This window comes from Acomys russatus, chromosome 17, assembly GCF_903995435.1.
Source record: "Acomys russatus chromosome 17, mAcoRus1.1, whole genome shotgun sequence".
NCBI classification, from domain to species: Eukaryota; Metazoa; Chordata; class Mammalia; order Rodentia; family Muridae; genus Acomys; species Acomys russatus.
In genome coordinates this window covers 48,952,875-48,973,947 of record NC_067153.1, presented here as the reverse complement: position 1 = coordinate 48,973,947, position 21,073 = coordinate 48,952,875, and the positions used below count along the sequence as shown (strand labels likewise).

General features: G+C 49.0%; 1 protein-coding gene across 1 annotated transcript in view; it reads right to left on the bottom strand.

Moving 5' to 3' along the window:
* The window catches only part of Tbc1d22a (TBC1 domain family member 22A), a 287,423-nt gene that overhangs the window by 29,851 nt on the left and 236,499 nt on the right, over window positions 1-21,073 (bottom strand). The window contains exon 12 of the mRNA XM_051160164.1: window positions 20,530-20,625. Coding sequence (XP_051016121.1) covers window positions 20,530-20,625 — 96 coding nt within the window. The remainder of the gene's footprint in view (window positions 1-20,529; window positions 20,626-21,073) is intronic.

The window sequence follows — 21,073 nt, the reverse complement described above, 5'->3', positions numbered from 1 at the left end:
GTCAACTACACCCCACAGGAGAGGAGCTCTTTTATAAGAAGGAGTGGGGAGGAAAACATACCTGTCTGAGGAAACTGCGGAGGAAGGTCATGTAGGCCTGGAAAGACACACAGGACCAGAATAACTGCAGCTGGCCAAGGCTGCTGCTGTATGAAATATGACTCATTCACAAACCCCACAAGGGCACAGGCAGAGGCCATGTTCCAGGTGGCAAAGCTGAAGCTCCGCTGCCCTCCTGCCACCTGCCAGCCCCAGGCCAGAGCTCCAGATGGAGGTCTGGGGACCAGTGAGGAACTGCACATAGGGGTCCACTACATTCCTTCAGAGCTATCCCTAAGCTACTCCACACAGCCACAGTCACTTCCCAAGGAGGACTGTCCTGTGACACCCTATATAACCACAGCCACTTCCTGAGATGTTCAGGTCTGTTGAAGAACTAAAATTACAACTAGACCATACAACCTGTCAGTCAGTGATGGACATACAGGACAATGCCGCCGTGAGACTATATCACTCAGTGATGTCATGACCATTTCAGTCTGTGCAACCACACAGTGTGATGTTCACACAATGATGGGATAGCCTGTTGATGGTGCTAAATGTGCTTTTTCACTAAACAATGCACACCTGGATCTGGCATGTCAGAAGCACCTGAGAGTAGAAATCAAACCCAGGATCCTTGGCCCAATCTGTCATACATGTGGCAGAATCCTTGACATCACAGCAAGCTCAGGGACTCCTATATGACCAGGTTACAGCTGGTATGGCCCTTGTCCCTTGGGGGCCATTCTTATTCAAACCATCACATTCCACTCCCTGGCTCCCATAGGCTTGTAGCCATATTATACTGCAAAAACACATTGAGTCCAGCTTCAGAAGGCCTCATAGACTTTCTGTCTCAAGACTGCTGCTACATCCAGAGTCTCTTCTGAGACTTAAGGCATTCTCTTAACTACGCCCCTGTAAAATCAACATCAAAATGCAGGTCACATACTTCCAACATACAGTGACACATTCCAAAAGGGAGAAAATAAAGCATAATGAAGAAATACTGAACCAAAGCAAGACTAAAACCCAGCCAGGCTAACATCCATGTCTGATGTCAAAGTGCTCTGCAGATCTCCAACTGTTTCCGTTTTGTTGACTGCAGAGCACTTCTCTCTCTTGCGCTGGTTCTACTCCCTGCTAGCAATTCTTCTTGGCACATATCCCACAGCTCTGGCATCTCTGACATCTTGGTATCTCCAACACAAGCCAGCCTTTATCTTCACAGCTTCAGGTAATGGTGTCTCTGGGCCTCCATGAAGAGAAAGCCCCGGCACGTGCCTGGCGTTAAGGGCTTTCCTTAGCTGTAGAGGGAGCGTCCAGAACCCTTGTCGTGTATCCTAGAAAGCCAGAACCATGAGGCCAGAACAAGGCAGGAGTTGCCAAGTTCTGCTGCTGCTTGCTGCAGCTGAAACCCGGCCCCCTCTTTGGGTTAAATTAGCACTAGCTTTCAGTTGTTCATGGTTCCCTCCACTGCTCAAGCTTCCCTTTCACTCCCTTTCATGAGCTGGAAGCTTAGCTGGGTGGGGCCTTGCCCTGAGGTCACCACTCCTCTATTCCATTTGGCTTTGGGGTTTTCTTTAAGCTTTTTATTCCCTGAAGCACAAGACTTGGCTCATTTTTCCTGGTGCCTCTTTTCTCTTTACATTGTACATTTTGTATTTCTTCTTGCCCCACCTGAACCTTTTCATTGTAGATCTGTATAAGAGTGACCACTAATAACCACATGACAAAGTCAATACTAGGATGTCTTGAAATCTCCTCCACCAATGCCATTAATCCAAAATTCTTCAATTAAGCATCAGGACAAATTTAGCATTTAGGACAAGGACAAGAAACAGCCACTATCTTTGCAAAAAAAAAAAAAAAAAAAAAATCACCAAAACAGTCTGTAGCCACTTACTAATACTCTTCCCCTCTGTAATTTCCTGAGCTGGGCACCTACAGTTCAAACTGCCCTCAGCTCTGTCTTCCATGCTCCTACTAGGACGGCCCAGTAAGTCTTGCTTAAAGCATACAAGCACTTTTCTAGTCCAAAGTCCCAAGATCTTTTACATTCCTCCAACAAACAGCATTGTCAGGCCCACTAAAGCAAAACTCTGTCCCTGGTCTTTTGTCTTTGTTACTTTTCTATTGTGGTGAAGGGACACCATAATTAAGGCAACTCTTATAAAAGGAAGCATTTAATTAGGGGCTGGTTTACAGTTTCAGAGATTAATCCACTATCATCATGGAGGGGAGCAGGGCAGCATTCAGACAGGTTGTAGCCAAATCGCTTTATATTCTGATTCACAGGCAGAGAGAGAGAGAGAACTTGGGCTGTGCATGGGCTTCCTCCAACAAAGCCACGCCTCCTACTCCTATCAAAGAGTCCCACTCCCTGGCGACTAGGCACTTAAATATATGCGCCTATGAGGGCCATTCTTAGTCAAACCACCATTTTGCTAGACCAGAGCCATGCCCTGAGGAACTAAAATGCAGCCAAAACTCCATGGTGAATATGTTTTTTTTTTCTTTTAAGAACAAGGTAATATTTTTATAATTTAGCTGTAAGTCGTTTTAAATTGGCTACAATGTTAAGATCTTTTGCACACCTAGAGCTGATTTGTTCTAACCTACAATTTGTGTTCAAGTGCCATCTACTGCATGAATGTACACTAGAATATTCAAGGTTTTGCTTTTTATATATGTCACCAAACCATGCTAATTCCATTCCTGGTGTTTATTATTTTCAAGTTTCAAGAATGTCTGCAAGCTGTAACAGCCACCTTGCCGTATGCAGAGGTCAGGGCCTTCACTCAAAGTGAAATGCAACCAGAAGCTGGATCAGCTGCGGATGCGGTACGTGGACGGTGAGCACCCGACATACTGGGTATCCCCTACCCCTTTAAACAGCAGTGTAATGATGGAGTAGAAACCCACGCATCCCATGTGCTGTCTAAGGCTAGAGCATGGGGACAGGTAGGGGACATTTCATGTCTGAGCTATAACATTCTACCTTGGCCCCTAAAGGTTCACATCCATTGCAAACTGAAAGATGCATTGAGTCCATCACTACACACTCTAAATGGTTCAAGCTCATCTCAAGAACCCAGATGAAGTTTTCTCTGAGACTCAAGGTGAACTCTTAGCTAGATATAAGTCAAAGTGGTGAGCTATAACTCCAACACACAATGACACAGAATAAACACTCCCATTCCCAAAGCAAGGGATGGGACAAAGAAGGAAGGAGCCTGAAACCTAGTAATGTAAACAAGCCCTGTCGTTTCTAATCCACACTCAGCGTCACAGTGGCCTGCTATGTGCTCCAAAGAACTCTGCCAGCCATAGAGCACATAGAAGCCTCCACCTGTATTCACCATGCCTAGGAAGTCAGCAGTACACACAGTACTAAGGTCTGCGTGATTTCAAGCAGCAGCTAGGGCTCCTAAGACCACAGCTACAATATCCTGCACACTTTGGCTTCCAAGAAAGTGGAAATGAATCTTCCTGGGTGGCCTCATGTGCACAATATGCCTGGATGGCATGTCCTTCTCAATGGAAAGTCTTTTTTAATTTATTTATACTTTTATGCTCTTTAGTGCCATAGGATGCACCCTGTCATTCCTAGATAGCTTTTCTACTATTCTGGTGTGAAGTACTTGGCTTCTTTCCAATGTCACTAATCCCTTTAGCCAGCAGGTTTCTCAATCTCAACTTTACTCTTTCCTGGACAAGTTACAAGGTTTTATTCACCCTTTTCTGTTTTTACCATCTTCACTGCAAATCTAGCTAGAGGCTACACCAAAGCCTTGAGCCTTTGTGGTCTTGATTTTTCCCCCAATTTTAGCTTTATGCAAAGTCTCCAGACATGGGCAAAACATAGACAAATTCCCCTCCACCGTACAACACAAATGCCCTCAAGTTCACTTGTCAGCAGTCCTCCTTCCCACTAGAACCCCATGGGCAGTCTTTACTCTCCATGTTCCTGGCCACTGAGCTCTCTTGAGAACCATCCACTAAACTCAGCTTAGAGTAGTGGTTCTCAATCTTCCTAATGCTTTGACCCTTTAATACAGTTCCTCATGTTGTGCTGGCCCCCAATCATAAAATTATTTTTGTTGCTACTTCATAACTGTAATTTTGCTACTGTTACAAATTGTAACGTAAATATCTGTGTTTTCCTATAGCCTTAGGCAACCCCTGTGAAGGGGCCATTTGATCACCAAAGTGGTCACAGTCCACAGGTTGAGAACTGCTATCTTACATTTCTCCAAAGCCTTCCTATAAACCAGTCCCAGAAGCTTCCAAGCACGTGGTCAGGGAATCACAGCAATGATCCTGCCTGTAGCAATTGTCCATGTCAGCCAACACCCGACAAAAGGTGTATTTGGCTCACGGTTTCAGACCCTGGTGAGCTGATTCCATGGCCTTCAGGACTGGGACAAAGCAGATAAATCATGATTGGAGGGCACAGTAGGGTAGAACTTCTTGTACCATGGAGGCCAGCATTCTCCAACTAGGCTCTACCTCCTCCCAGCAATACTGTCTTATTACAAATCCATCAATGATAAGCCCATTGATTAGGTCAGAATCCTGGAACCTGATACTCCCTTTCTCACTGACTGGATGGAGCCACTAGCTGGGACACCTTTCAAACATGGAATTTGGAAGATTCCTGTGCAAACTGTAACAGTTGAGGGGAGGCAGGACATGCAGGCGCGGGGCAGCACATGCTCTGCATTCTCAGGCCACTGTGCTGGAAGGGCTGGGGAGGACAGAGAGGACCACAAGTAGGCAGGATAGAGCCACAGGGCTGTCATGAGCCAAACCGTGGTGGAACCTCACCAATCCCTGGGATGCCCAGGAGACATCTCTCCCGTCAGCCTGGTAAAAATTATTTGGTTCTTTTTTTAAAAAGATAGGTTAAATTATTTTTTTTTATTATTGAGATAATTTAATTACATTTCTCCCTTCCCTTTCTTCCCTCTAAACTCTTCTTCAAATGCATGGCCTCTTTTTTCACTTATTGTTATTGCAATTGTATTATCCTCTTTAGCCACCACATGTTGTCTTGGCCCCAGATTTTCTTGTATGTGACAAAGTCCGACACAGAGGAGTGGTGTGGTCAGCAGATACTCCAAGAAGCTGCTCCACTGCACTCCGGCAGGCAGGCGGCAGAGTGGGAACAGAGGAGCCAGCTCCCAGTACAATGCACGGTGGTGACGTCACATAGGGGTGGTGTTAGCATTGTGCAGGTGGTGTGATGGAAGCAGCAGGGCAGGGAGAAGACTGAGAATGAGTTTGATGAGAGAAAGAAAGAGAACTCAGGACATGGAGACCTGGGACATTAATCTACCCCCGCCCCCCGCCAGGCTCCAGGCCCCTCTGCTGAGCCTTGCTCCATAAACCTAAAAGGTAAGTGTAAAACCTAAATGCAAAATTGCTGCCCGGCAGTGGACCCCTCTGGGTCCTTCTGGGAAACAAGCATGGCCTGAAGATCCTGGAGCCTCCTTCATTAAGACCAATGAGGCTAAATAGTTGCCAGTCTTCAAACGTTTACTTCTACTCACATGAAGCCATGGTACAATGCACACTGAAAATACTCAGTGACAAGACTTAGCAACATGCCTAAGAGAGGGCAAGATAGACCTGGTAAGTGGGTATGGGAGAGGCCAGCCTCTTCAGTGGGCAGCCCATGCAGAGACATGGGCACACACCATACACAGATGATCTTTAGGCTGTCTGGCCAGGTTCACACTTCTTCACCTGTTGCCAAGCATGACTACTGAAGTGCTGCACTTTCCTGTGTGTTTTGGAGGTGTGCTGACATCTGACCACCTTAAACGACCACCTCACGTGTTTCATGTGTCTGTGTTGACCGTTACCTCAGCCATGGCCAGGCCTTGAGGGCTGAAGTTGTAGCTGCTCATCGCCCTGCCCCCAACCCAAGAAGGTAAACTCCAACACAGAGAGAGATGACTTAATAAAATACACAAGTGTGTCTGAGCACAGTCACAGAACTCAAATTGGTTTTCTATTTCCATTTCTTTCTCTGAGAGCTGTGGGCTCATTTCTTAAAGGGGAAGCACTTCAGTAAGCCTGAACTAACACATCCCTCATACCTCATACCTAGGTAACTACAGAGAGGGCATATGTACCCTCTGCTGAGAGAGTTGGGGAGGATGGGATGGGGTGGGGGTGGGGGCAGAGTCTCTGTGGCAGACAGGGATAGAGGACAGTCACTTGCTGTGTCTCCTTCTCAGGGCACTGTCCTTTTGTAAACAATGAGAAGGCTAGTAACTGAGGGAAGACAGCAGGGTGTCTGGAGGGATGGGTAGGCAACTCAGGACAAAGGTAAATACTGAATGTCTCAAAAAGACAGGTCACCAGGTACTCCTCCCAAGAAGGCAGGTGCCTCAGCCAGCCATGCCCACGGGGTGACCCACACTCTGCACCCCCAAGTGTCTTGCATGGCTCTAGAGAGCACAGATACTGCCATTTATGGCATTTGGGTGAAAGGCCATGAAACAGAGGTTCCCCCTCCCACACACAAGCCCACCACCTTCCCTTATGAACAGAAAAAGAGTGAGCTGGCCTCATGTGAAAGTCAAATGTCCCTCAAAGACATAATAACTAAATAACTAAAGCACAGGGGTCATTGTACCAAAGGAAATCCAAACAAATTCTAGACAGGCAAGCAGTTTTCTTTCTGACTATTTCAGCAAGAATTTCCCATTTGTAAAGAGAAAGGGTTTGTTTTTTCACATTAGAAGGAAAATGAACAGACACATTTTTCATACCTTGTTTCCTAAGAAATACTCAGGGTGAGGTCCCCTTCAGTCACAGTCATAAGGGAGAGGAGTAGGGGGAAAGCGGGAGGGAGGGAGGAACGGGAGGATACAAGGGATGGGATGTAATATGAATGAATTAATAAAAAATAAAAGTAAAAAAAAAGAAATACTAAGGATATGTGTGCATGCTTGTGGATACAAGTCTCCATGCTTATGTGCTTGTGTGTGTGTAATGTACACTGTGTTAATATATGGACACATGCCTGTATGCATATATGTATGCATGCTTTGTGTGGATGCATGTGTTCACTTGTCTATATATCCACACAGGTACTCTGTGTGTGTGTGTGTGTGTGTGTGTGTGTGTGTGTGTGTGTGTGTGTAAGATGCAGCAGGCTCAGCCTCTCCCTCTCAGATAAGAAATTCAGACAGAGCAGAGCACCCCCACACCATCCAGCCTCTCTTTCTGTGGGCCTCCATCTAGAGAGGAAAAAGACAGGCCTGCATCAGTGCTGCCACTCCTCTGGGCAGCAAGCCCTGGCCTATGGCTTCCTAGTGCTGCTCCAGAGCTGAGGTTGGGCACTGCCCTTTGATGGCATGCACTCCTGAAGCTAGTATGACACAAAGCTCGACTAGCTGGGGCTGTGAAGCCTGGTACAGAGCCCCCACAGGCCATCAAGCTGTCCTTGCAAGTCACATCTTGCAGCAACAAGGAGGGTATTCTTGTGGTGTGGCCCAGGCTTTCCTCGCTTCGACTGAGCCACAGGAAGGCAGAGCTTATTACTCTCCTTGGACTTAAGATCCTGTAAGGCACGGGGAGCCTCTTCTACAATCTGCTCCTTTCATCTTTCCTCACACCTCATCTTCATCCTTTAATCACTTCTCCCAATAAGAAAGTTGCTATTCAACTCTGTAGCTCACAGGACACACCACTCAAAAAATGGCTCAGATCTTCAATGCCTGCCGCCATTACCATAATGAGCAGCAGGGCTTAATAAGGAGGGCACATCTTCCGAGATCTGAAGAGAAAATTACTGCCTGTATTTGAATGTGCAGGCCAGGAAACAAACACTCTACCCTGGTGTGGGGGAACAGGGGTGGGGGGACATGGGACAGGACCAGGACATAGGCAGGGACGGATGGACATAAAACAGCACACTCAGCCTGCCCATTCTCCACAGAAGTCATGACTCATAAGTGTAAAGTGAGTTTGGGATGGCAGGGACACTGCTGTCCTCTAAGTGCAAGGAGCTGGGGGTTGGCCCTGAAGGAATCAGGCGTTGCTTAGAGGTGAGATGTCTACCCGAGGCTGGGTCTCCTGGGGAAGGTAGACACCACAGGCAGAAATTTCTTGTCTCCCCAGATGATGTCTCCCCGTTCTCTGAGAACAAACATTTCCAGCCCTACAGTACATCAAAGGCTTGGCCTGGCCCTTCTTTCCAGCAGGCCCTGTGGCCACTCTGACCCTGTCTGTCCCTACATGTGTGCAGCTGACCAGATGGGAATCATGCAGCCACAGGCTCTGTTCTGCTCCATAGGTGGATCCACCTCTCTCTGCCATCCCATGAGTTCAAGCAGCCTGTCCCCTCAGCCTATGGTCACCGCTCCCCTACCTCTGGGCCCCCAACACACCCACAGTACAGCTTACAAGCCCACACAACACACCTACCACACTACAGTGCATCAACCCCATGCACTAACATACCCAAACTACAGAACACAAGCCTTCAAACAATTTACCCTCTGCACTACAGAACAGCCCCACACAACACACCCAGACTAGAGCACACAAATGCTGCACGGCAACACTCACCACACTACAGTGCACTAGCCAGGCACAGCAACACACTCGCACTGCAGCATGGGAGCCATACCCACACAGCACCACAGGCTGCTCTATCCACCCCACCCCCACCCCTCACTCTCCAGCTACCTGCCAGAGCTAAGGAAGAAATAATAACCCGTTTCCAAGATCCCTTTTTTTTTTCAATTGGCCAATTTTGTCTTTAAAATGTCTGGAAACGATGAAAAAGACAACTGATCTTTAGTTTGGCATTTTGTGACATTTGCTGCTTCAAGGGTACACTGGGTGAGAAAGATATCAACCTGTATAAAGCCATTAGCCCACAGTGGCTACTCACACATCCAGTTAGCCACTGGGCAGAAGACTGCATACTGTCTCAAGTCCACCAGAGGGCCTAGGAGGCAGGACAGGACCTCTGAATAACTAGCTGGGCTAGACCTGGGCTAGATGGACAGCAGTGGTCCATCTATAGAGACGGTAGAGGGCCTTGCCAGCAAGGCCATGAAGATGCAAATATGCTAGGACCAATGTCATCCACCCTGCCATCTCCAAGTGGTCTTTCCATGTTTGCTCCCAGCCCTAGATTGAAAGGTGTGGTTCCATGGTTCACAAGGAAGGACATGCAGGCACAAGGCACAGTGGCTGGAGGCACTGAGGACCTCCAAAAAGGGTCCTATGTGTGGCTCAAGCATAAGTATACGGGCTCCTCAAAAGAGGGAGGAAAAGACACTGTAGTGAACATTTAGAACAGAAAATAAAAAAACAAGACGGAGGCACCTATCTCAATGGTCTGACATGAGAACGAGCTGACTTCAGAAGCAAACACCTGCATGTGAGCAGCAGCACTCTGGGAGCACCAATCAGGAGAAGGGGCTTCAAAGTCTATGGATGAGATAAGCCTCCGAAGAGATATATAAACCCAGGCTGTAGTCCCCAGTGGACCTCAAGGCACAGCAATAAAGACCTTTCCAGTGACCACAACTCCCACCAGTATCCCCTGTCTCTGACTCTGGTGACCTTTGAGCATTGGGCTAAACAAACACAAGAGGCTGTGACCAGCTAACCTCTGCCATTCTCAAGGGAGGTCACTCTCAGGGAGCACCTGCTGCAGGGCCAGGGTCTACCTGATGTCCTTTCTCAGCAGTGGGTTTGCTTTGTGCTGGGAAATGGGACTTGCAAGCTGTGCTACCTCTATCCACGGCCTGCTGTCTGTGAGTGAGTCCTGCCTCTGGATACGAGTGACATCTCTTATAGCTAGACTGCTAGCTTGTCAGATTCATTTGCTGTGAGGTGTTTTTATGTGTGAACAATAAACTGTGCATTCAAAAGAGAAACTATGATGCGTAAGTCACGTTCTAGACAGACACCTAGCATTTGTCTGGATTTATGCCACAGGTGGCAGGAAAAGAAGGGTGTCACCCATCCCCACTGCCCCTCCCCAGCCCATCCCCAGAAGACAGGGTCCACAAGGGCCTAGGAGTGGTTCTAATAAGGAGAAACAGGTTGGAATCTGGGGTAAGTGGTCTCCCCAACTCTTCCAGGCAGAATTGAGACAATTTCAAACACACATCAACAGGCCAAGGCCCCAGCCATGGAGCCCGCTGCTTTGAGGTTGCTCAGGAGACAACCAAGGGAAGCTCAGGGTCTGTGTCCCAAGAGGCTCCCCAGTGATGGTGTCTGAGGCCCAGAAGGCAGGACAGTTGCCTCCCCTCCCACCTGCAAACTGAAGCTGCTGGGTCTCTGCCAGGAGCTTGCCCCTGCTCTTTGGTAAAGCCAGGCTCTCAGGGGGAGGCTTCTATAGTCTTTCTGGTGGCTTCTTACCAGTGCTTGAGGTCTGGGCACTTAAGGAAGCTCATGATTCCAGAAGGGCTGGGGTCTAGGGTGTGGTTCAGATGGGAGGGGGACTGGAAGGTGATGGGCTGAGGTTTGATCCATTTGTATAAAGATCCCACACCCTTTTCTCAGAAGTGACTTCTTAAAACTGCTCAGCAGAAGGGACACTACTGACACCAGGAAGAAGCCTGGCCCAGGGAGTGTGACATACATAGCTTTGATAGTCTTCCATGGATAGGCAACGGTTGCAGAGGTTTCCTCACAGTGGCTACCAGAGAGGAGAAGGGCCAGCCACCCCAGTGTTTCAAGTAGCTTGGGATCTGTGGGGGAACTGCAACACTCACGGCCTCCCTCTGTGATCCTCTGCCCTCACCCCACTCTCACGCTGCCTCCCAGTCTCCCCCCTGTGCTTGAGATAGAATCATGTCCCTCTATGTGGCATACATATGCACCTGGGAGCACCAAGGTCCCCAGGAGAGTGGGCTTCCACCAGGACGTCCTGTGCATGTGTTCATGTGCCTGACTCCTACACTGCATCCCATGAAGGCTGTGGGCGGAGAGGCCAGCATCCCTCAGTACCAGCTCTGAGCTGTGAACTCAGAGAGGAGGGGCTGCCTTGAAAGTGGGCACTGCCCTGGTTAGAGAAGCACAACTGTGCATATTGGCCAGAAGAAAGGGAACTGAAGGGAAAGGGCCAAACAAGAGGGAAAAATTATCGGGACCCTAGTAACCTAACTGAATGCTGCTGATGGTGTGCTCATTTTGATCAGTGTTCTCTGTGCCTTAAAGCCAATCTGGGACCCTTTTTGCACTGCTGCTCTGTGTAGAGGGACGCAATTCTGGGCCAGGTTTCTCCACAGAAATAGGTCCAGCATCCCCAAACCCATGGAGGTTATTTAAGACCAGGTTTGGGTAGTTACAAAGTATTCCAAACAGCAGTTCACCTGGCTTGGAGACCTGCCTCAAACCCCTTTTACTGTACGTACCCTGTTCTCCCTGGATCACCTGCTGGTGCTGGGTCAGAAGTCAGCCTTGGCCTTGAGGCCTCCAGGAAGGGCAGTGCTCAGTCTGCTCGCTAACACCTGCTGGTCTCGAAGCACATTTTACAAAGTGACACTTGTTGACAGGCAGCACCTTCAGTTCTATATTAATGACTGGAAAATACTTTGCATTTGCTAAACTATGCATTTGCATAATTCTTCAGTGGCATGTCTGACCACTCTGTATCTTCATCCATTTTCCATGAGGACATTTCCTCTGTATTAGTTCTCTGTGTGGATTCTTTGTATATTAAGGGTGCAGGATGTGTTTTTAGTCCCAGCTGAGAACAACACCCCTCCCCCAAAAAGCTATTTCTGACTCTCACCTGCCCTTTAATTGGTGACGTTTCAGACAAACATTTATGTTGTCGGCACATGCTCAGAATAATCTTGGGGGATGCCTTCCCCTGAGGCTCTTGTCAGTTAAAAACCAGTGCTTTACTATCAAGTGTCATAAAAGTAATGTAAATGCTACCCCAAATGTGTGCTACGTGAGCTGCGGCAGGTGCTTCTAGAAGACTCTGACTCCTGTTCCACTCAGCTAAGCCTCAGACAAGCAAGAAGCCAGGAGCCCAGTTCTGCCTGTGTGTCTTAGTCCCCAGCCAGGGCTCTAGGCTCCCACTTCAGGAAAAGGGTCTCTGACTCTCCTTTACTACTTAAATAGGGGCTGGGTCAGCAGCAGGAAGAAGTATGTGTCTTCAGGGCACAAGCTGATTCTACTGAAGAACTCATAAGTCTGAAATGTCCACAGCGTGTATGCGCACATGTGTGCATGGAGGCGGAAAGCAAGCCTTCCCCTGCTGCCTCCTCGTGCTACAGATGTGATGAGCACTTTTGTTCCATCAGTCCCTAGGAGGGGAGGCTGTGGCTTTCAGACACCTTTCAGCACTCTAAGACTAAATCATTGTTTCTACTTTCTGAACAGTAGAGTTGTTTTCTTTTCTCTTATGTTTGGAGAAAGCTACTGTACCTTGTAGGAGATCATGTGATTTTGCCTTTAGCTCACTGTCAGGATGTCATAACAAGAGTGTGGGAAAGAGATTATCCCTTGGCTGGCATCTGGGAACAGAGCTTTTGACCTATTCTATAGGGGCTAAAGGTGATGACCAGGCTGTGTCTTGTGCCAACTTATGTGGACTACTCACACATGTGGCAAACATAAGAGTTTCTTATCTGATTTTAGAGGGCAGAGGATGCCCTATGACCAGCTCACAGTAAAAGCTTTAGACCCTGGATCCCTAATGGGCATGGGCCCTCATTTCCTGGGTGTTCCATGGCTCTTGTCAAGAATATGTGGGGAGCCTACCCTGGGTGCCTTTCCTTCCTACTGATCTGGTCACATCTCAGTGACATTCCCACTCACTGTAAGTAAGCCCAGGGCTTACTCATGAGCACTTTTAGTGGAGCCCAGCTGTATGGTGTCTGGGGGACTCCAATATAAATAAATTTGCAAGCAGCAAATCAGCTCAACACACCAAGGTAAACACGTATTAGGAAATCCTAGATCTGTATATTGATAAGTTCGAGAGTATCTGTATTTAAATGGTGAATGGAATTACACTGCCGCCTGAGCTGCACACGGGCTTCCATGTACAGTTACTTCTCAAGCTTGTGTCCTACCTGCTGCCTGCTGAGTACATCTGTGAGGCATCCCTGACCTGTGCACCCTATGCAAACCCATACGGAACTCCACACCACAGTCTCAATGCCTCCAGCACTCTTAAGTCCCCCCCAGAACAACACCCTTACCAAGGTGTTGAGTCCCGGTCCCTTCTGTTCTCTGCTACAGCCACATGAAGACACAGTACCATGGCACTATCTTAGAAGCAGACCCAAACCTGCCAGTATGCTCATCCTCACCCCCACAAGCATGAAAAATGTGTTATTAAAAAAAAAAAAAAAAAAAGATTACCACATCTCAGAGAGCTATGGAAGCCAGGGATGGACACAGGCATGGTGGGAGACTCAAGGCAGACAGGGGCATACTGCACAGCAGTCCAGTGTCCAAGACAGGGAAAGACCAACATACCTAAGCTCTGCGAAATGGAGCAGGAAGTTATCTGTTTCTTTCCTGTGTGAGCAAACTCCTAGGACACATGGAGCTGTAACAGACATGCTCCAGCCTTATCTTACCTATCCACATAGTGTGGATCTACCCAGGTTACAGGGCTTAAAGTCACAGAGGCAATTTTAGCATTGTGTATTCTCCCCAAATATCTAACTTCCTCTTTTTTCACACATCTGTCTCTTGGCTTGCCTGTCACTGGCAATTTTGCATCCTCCAAAATACTTAGCAACTTACTTGGCAGCTCTAATGTCTTTCTAATTGTGTGCGCAAGAGATGTGTGTATGTATATATGTGTTCATATGAAGGAAGGAACATGTGTGCCAAAGGTGCAGGTGGAGGTCAAGGGACAACATCAGCTGTCAGTCCTTGCTTTCCATCTTCTAGGCACATGGGTTTTTATGTACACCAGGCTAGTCTGCTCTCACGAGGATTTTCCTGTCTCTCTCTCTCTCTCTCTCTCTCTCTCTCTCTCTCTCTCTCTCTCTCTCTCTCTCTGTGTGTGTGTGTGTGTGTGTGTGTGTGTGTAGGATTATAGACGTGCTCTACCCTGTCCAACTCTACAGGTGTTCGGGGCAGTGCCTGGCAAGTACTGTACCTACTAAGCCATCTCTCTCGCCCCTCAACTCTTGTACCTACTAACCCATTCATTTTCATTTCTTGGTTTCTTTATTGTTACAAACCGACATCATTTTTTCCTCTTTTTGAGCTAAAGGTAGACTATGTTTATTTTGGAAAGTTTTAAAATCACTTTAGTTTTACATCTATTTATAAGCCTGGCACCAGCCATGTCTCATTGTAAAACCCTTTCTGTAACTCCACAATCATTTTTACCCTGACCCATGTTATTTTTGAAGCTTGATCATCTGTTTCCCAGCTTGTTGGTGTCTGTCTGTCTGTCTGTTTGTTTATTTATTTATTTATTTATTCTTTTCTCACATATTAATCCTGACACGGTTTCCCCTTCCTCGGCCTCTCCCAGCCCCCCTCCTATCTCCCCTCTCCACCAGATCCATTCCTCCTCCATTTCCCATCAGAAAAAAGCTGGTCCCCAGAGCTATCAACCTCTGTTCCTGGCCATTCAGGCAGTGTCTGACATGGGCTCCCTCTCATGGTGTGGGTCACTGGGTGTCTGTTTTGAAGCTCTGTGTTGGGGAAGGCACCCTACATAGGATGGCTACTCTGATTCAGAAGGCTTTCTGCCTGAGCCTGGATGACTTGTTTCTATAAATGTTGCACCAGGTTAAAAGATAGATTCTCTGTTAAAAAATTAATTTCTACCCAGGGCTTGTCAGCCCCCCTCACTATCAACCCACAGTGACATTTTATCCAGATGAAGCAGGACTTGGTTTCTTCAGGCAGGTGCTCTGCTCAATGATTCCTCTGCCTGCCTCACACAGGTAGAAAGAACAGACTGACTTCCAGGATGGTACGTCACGGCTACCACTCAGCACCACAAAAAGGCATGGGGCCCTGTACCATCAAGGCTGCTGTCCACCATCAGTCTCAGAGATGCTTCTGGCCTCTGAGGTGGCAACTGCAATGTAGAGTCCACACGGGATCCACACTGACTCATCCCACAGACCAAAGCCACTGGGCAGGACATTTCCTCCTCACACCTGAATGGCCACTACACAGTGACTTTTCACAGTCAAGCCCTGTCCTTTCATTGTGATTTTTAGGTTCTTTAGAGTTTGCCTATCTCTTCTACTCACTGGCTCTCCCTGGAAAAGTCAATCCCCTCAGCCCTGCAGCTGCTCCTTCAGTTGCTTGCATCCCACCGCAACAGGTGCTTTTCTCAGCCTCACAGCTGTTTCCTCCCACACACTTTTGCTATGGGGTATCCTGGGTCCTCTTTCCAATGTGCCTGTCTGGTCACCCCTCTTCTGCTGAACCCTGATGTTTCTTATGCTAAGTATTAGGTCCCTTCAGGGGGGAAAAAGGGACTACCCCTGCCTGCCTTCCCTCTCTATCCCCCAAACCTGCAAACCCTTTGCATGACAGTAGTCACCGGGTCCACCTACAGTGGCAATGCTACTCTGTCCTCTCTCCTTTTACTCCTCATTGTCTGACCTCATTTATCTTCCCTGTCCCCAGAGCAGAGTGTCCCATGCTGCTCCCAGAGGAGTAGCCCCCCTCGCTCCCAAGCCACACCCAGCTTGAGCTGACCTTCAAAATGGAAACAGGACCTGAGCCAAACTGGCTTGGCTCTGGGAGCAATTACTGAGCAAATACAGAAAATGTGGATGGTAGTTGAAAGGACAAGGGACAGCGCATGGTCTGGCGCCCATACCCAGAACTGTCCTCACCTATGCTATCTCGCTTCTCACTGAGCAGCGGCAGATGACTCAGGTCTCCACCCAACCCAAAGGAGAAAGAAAGGAGGTGCCAGGTTGTACTCGACAGGCTGGCTGGCTAGGACTGTATATCCTTCTAGTGTCACCAGGAACAGGGCCTATCCAGGAAGGCCTGGATTTGGCATGGAATGTGGCTTCCAGAAGCAGGGTGCTGTCCTTCACCCTGTCCCTTGCTGTTTCACAGGCCCCCAGGCAGCACTTACCATATACAGAAAGATGCTGCTCTCGCAATGAGAATGGCGACCATGTAGCAACAAAGCACAGCAGTGTGCTGACCTACAAGCGGTGTTCATACAAGCGGTGTTCATAGACCACCAAACTCACAGGCTCCTCAGCAGCTCGGGTCCACAGAAACAACCATGACTCTGCACCAGCCATCATCTAAAACAATGCTGTTTCTATCTTTAAGAGTAAGAATAAAAGCCCTTCCAGGCATGGTGGTGCATGCCTTTAATCCCAGCACTCAGGAGGCAAAGGCAGGTGGATCACTGTGAGTTTGAGGCCAGCCTGGTCTACACAGTGAGTGCAGGACAGCCAAAGCTACACAGAGAAACCCTGTCTCAAAAAAAAAAAAAAAAAAAAAACCCAGAAAAGAATAAAAGCCCTGCTCCTTCTACAGTTGGAAGCTCACCAACATCCTGGCTTATTATTTCACCTCTGGACCAGCTGTTTCTGGAGAGTGGCAGGACATAGCCAACCCTGTCTGGGCTAAGTGCAAGTGTGCCAGGTGACCGGCTCCGGAGGCAGGAAGGATCAGAGGATTGTTGTCAAAACCTCAGCGCACCCTGGCTAGAAGGCTCAGAAGTTGGGTGTGAGTCAGACACATAGTACACTTTGCAGCTCTGCACTTAATGCAGTCCAAAGGCCAGGCAAGGCAGCATCTAGAGCCCAGCATCAGCCCTGTGGGTCAGAGCATGGACACAAGGCCTCCTAGGTAGCTCTCAGCAGTTTTGCATGGGGTCCTGCATGGTCCATGCCTCAGCTATGCGGCCATTCAAGACTTCTGACCGAGTGTCACACTGCAGCCAGCACTTTAGGGCTTATGGGGCCATGTGTCCTGGAGAGAATAACAGGCCCTGAGGAAAGGCACAGGCTTCCTCCCCCTCACTCCCAAGAACACTTACTGTAAAACAACCACACAGAAAACAAAAATGGCAAAGAATGACAAGTGCCCCCAGAGGGGATACAAGACATCCTACACCCTGGAGCTCCTTATACCCCAAAGATCATTTAAAAATACGGCTGAAGGATAAGCATGAATATAGGCCCTCACTGACCGGCAGGGATGATGCAGCTTGTGGAGAGACCCCAGCTAGACACTCACTGTACAGAGCTATTGGCATTATGGGTAATGTCCTGAAGGGTACGCCAGAGTTACAGATGGCAATGTCTGCCTACAGGAGGGCACCATCATGTAGTACGCAGATCCTTGCACACCAAGGCATGACTATTCCCTCAGGGAGGTGCCTCAGGGTCCAAAGATCCAGTGCACAACCTGAATCCCTGCTTGCCCCATACTCCTCAGCTGGCTTCCCACATCTACAGAGTCACACAGACTCCCGATGGGCAGCATCCCACTGCCACCTTCCTGCTCTGACCTGCAGGCCAGTGCCTGCCTTGTCCTGGGTGTGTCTCCTCCTCAAGCACAATCCTGCTCCCGTGGAAATGACAGGTAGCAACAGCACACTACTGCCTACCTGGCAAATCCCAGTGACCAGAGCAGGGGCTGCAGCAGTCATTTGCCAGAAGCTCACCCCACTCCATGTCCACAGGGCAGAATCATTTCCTTAAAATGTCACAGTGGCAAGCGCAATCTCTTGCACTCACCAGGACCCCAGGGTTCTTCACTTAATTTAATTCAGTTCTCTATAACACATTCTTGGGTCCATGACACATCCTCAGTCCAGCCTCCAGAATAAAATGCTACTTTATTCTAGCACCAGAAAAAATCTACCCTGTGGCTCCCTGTCCTCCCCATCCACATCCAAGCTGTGGGGCTGCAGGGTTGGCATCCAGGCAGCACCCACACCTTGTACTGGCCTGCTTCCTGTCCTCCCTAACCTTTAGCTGGAGGAGGAGGAAGAAGAAGAGGAGGAGGACGACAACAACAATGACCACGACGATGACAATACCCTCAGGAGGCCTACAACACTCAGCCTCTCAGTGTGAACTCATAATTACAACAGCACAACTCCAGCCAAACAGCAAGTATGTCTCTTAAACAAAAGTGTGTTGAAATAAAGGCAGCTTGGGCAAGAGTAGGGGCCCCATCACTGCAGCCTGTCAGGATGCCATGAGTCCTGTCTCTCATACACATAGCCACAGAGGCCTCAGCCTCTCCCCGTGTCTGCTAGCTGTGCATACCTTTTGGTCACCTCCTAAGGGGCTTAGGCCCTTCTTTGACCACAGGTACATGTGACATATACTGTATATCCTCACAAGATAAAGGTTGCACCCAAGAGCCCATCACCAGTGTTCTGGTCTGGTTTGAGCCAGTGTCGGGGGAAGAGGCACATACAGACCCTTGACTGAAGGTATCTCGTGAACAAAACACTGTGGTGGGCCATTTTGAGCAGATATGGTCTCGGTTATTTCTAGGGGGCTACAGAGGTACTGCTATAGGAATTGGGGGACACCTCCCCTAAGCACATGACTGTGCATAGCCTGAGTTCTCTGCTGCCCCAGATCCAACCCCAGGCTGGCCTAGATTGGAAGGCAGTAAAGTCTGCTTAGAGCCTCCTTAAGACACTGTTGCCTAGCCAGTGATGCCAGATTCAGGATGGCGGTGACCTGAGAGGGTAGCTCAGCTGAGACCTCTGATCCTCAGGAGTTGGGCAGCAATGTGAGTCTGGCACAAATTCTCGTGAGGGCTCCTGAGAACTAGTCAGTCCATTGATATATATCATGCAAAGGGAACCCACCACACTGGCCAGTGCACTGAGTAGCCACTGTACACCAGGAAAGCCGGGCCCTTCTCTCCTCCATAAGCAGGCAGTGGGGTAGCTTCCTGATACATCCTGATGACAAACAAGGGTACCATGGGAGATGGAGCTGAGCCTTTAGGGAGTGTTACTCTAAATCGCTTGGTGATGGGGCAAGTCACGCTCTCCAGGGCCTCCATGTTCTCAGGATGCAGTAGGAAGGGCCAGGTAGGCTGGAGGGCCTCAGCTCCAGCAATCTCAAATATTCCAAGAGGGGTAGACGGCCAGCACATCTCAACCACTTATGAACCATGTACATGAGGGTAGAGGAGAGAACCTGGACCGTGGGCTAGCCTCGGACCCCAGCCAGCACACTGAGTAACCCACAGGACAGCTGCGTTCTGTAATGACGACGGCAGCAACTGAGGAAAAGACAGCCTTGTTGTCCTATCTACTTAAAACACTGTGGACTGGTGGGAAGGCTGCTCTCTGTCTGCCAAGCCAGTGGGAGCTGACATACTGGCAGCTCCTTCCCCTGGCCAATGCCCTCACATGCCCATGAGCAAAGACCATTGTTAATTGGGCTGTCATGAGAAAGTGCCAAGCTTACTCAGAGTGGGTCTTCACACATCAGTTATGACAATGGGGCAGTTCTTCAGGTGAGGTCCCCTACTCAGGTCATTCTAACCAGCTGTCACCCTGAGGTCTGAGTAGGACTCTGCCACGGCAGGACTTTACTGACTCCTCCAACAGTCATCAGATGGGGAGCAGGGAGCTCAGAGCCATCTGAGAAGCAGAGGGCTGCAGAACAAGCTGCCATAAGTTACCACACTGGGAGCTTGGGACCACATGGCCACCTAGCCTATGGAGAGCTGGGTAGCCAAGGGAATAGAGTGACCACTGACAGTCACAGCAGAGTCCTGTCCCCACAATGCTGCTGTATTCTTTGCTGCACCCTATACCGCCCCACCCTGCTCAGCCAAGGCCTTGGCCACTAGGCCTTATGAACCAGTTTCAAGGGTTATCTGACATTTCAGTAACAGCAGGAAGCACCTGGAAGGGTCAACAATCCTCACAATACCTGGGCCACCTGAGGGCACTGAGGCAGTCCAGGCCTGTTGGAACACAGAGCTGATAGGTCACTCGCTCAACAAGGCCTCTGACAAGAGGGCTCCTTAACAGCTCTACGGTTAGGCCGGTAAGGAAACTTGCACAGAGAGGTTAAACAGGGCACCCCAAATCACACAGGCACCAAGTGTCTGTTCAGATGGGAGCTCAGGCTAAGTGGTTTCTTATCCAACACAGTCTCCAACATACCACCAGCCCTGTGATGGGGGCCCGGGGAACTGGAGGTTGTACCAGGCCTTCCAGGGCCACAGTGGTGAGGACACAAGGCTCAGGGAGTCTGGGTGGGGCTAGATATATTAGGTATGAAATATATGATACGATACGATGTGATATATGATCCAACATGATAGTTCATGGTGCCAGCCCAGTTTGCACCATGATGGCCAAGTGCCACCAGCTCTGTCTCATAGGAGGAGCTTCCCAGCAGAAAGGGCTCAGCAGTGAACCACAACCAGCACTCCTCACAGCTCCTTCACAAATAAGCCGTGGGTGAACTAGAATTTAGTAGCCCTTTCTCTCGGCAGAAAACCCAACTCGGGCTCTTTTTAAAAGCGGTTACTTACTTGGAAATCTCTTTCTTCTAGAATCTCTCTCCTCCATCTCACGAGGAAGGCAGCACACACATACAAGTGGAAGTGAGAAAAGCCCTCGGGTTCAGACTAAAAGAGAAAAAACAGGGAGAGGGCCTGTCAGTGTGGGGGCATCAGCCAATGGGGAAATCCATCTGGGTGGGCTCTGCAGTCAGGACCACGGGAAAAGCTCACTTTCACTCAGAGGCTGAAATGCAATGCGCCCATCTTGTCACTACAAACACTGTTTTAAATTACTAGCAGTCTAGTAAACAGGGTCCCAGCCTGGGCCCTCAACAATGTCAAGAACAGTAACTTTCTTCCATTCACAGGTGACAGCCCATCCATTCTATACCAGGGACCAAACCTGACCCTTGGAGAGCAGCTTCCACTTCCTAGAAGAGAAAGGGAGCCTGAAAGTTGAGGGACCAGTCCAAGTGGGTCACCAAACAAGCAGCAGACCAGGAAGTTGTCCTGTGGGCATTGACAGGGAATGCAGCCTACAGGAGGACAGGAAGTCTGATGGCACCTGCCTAAT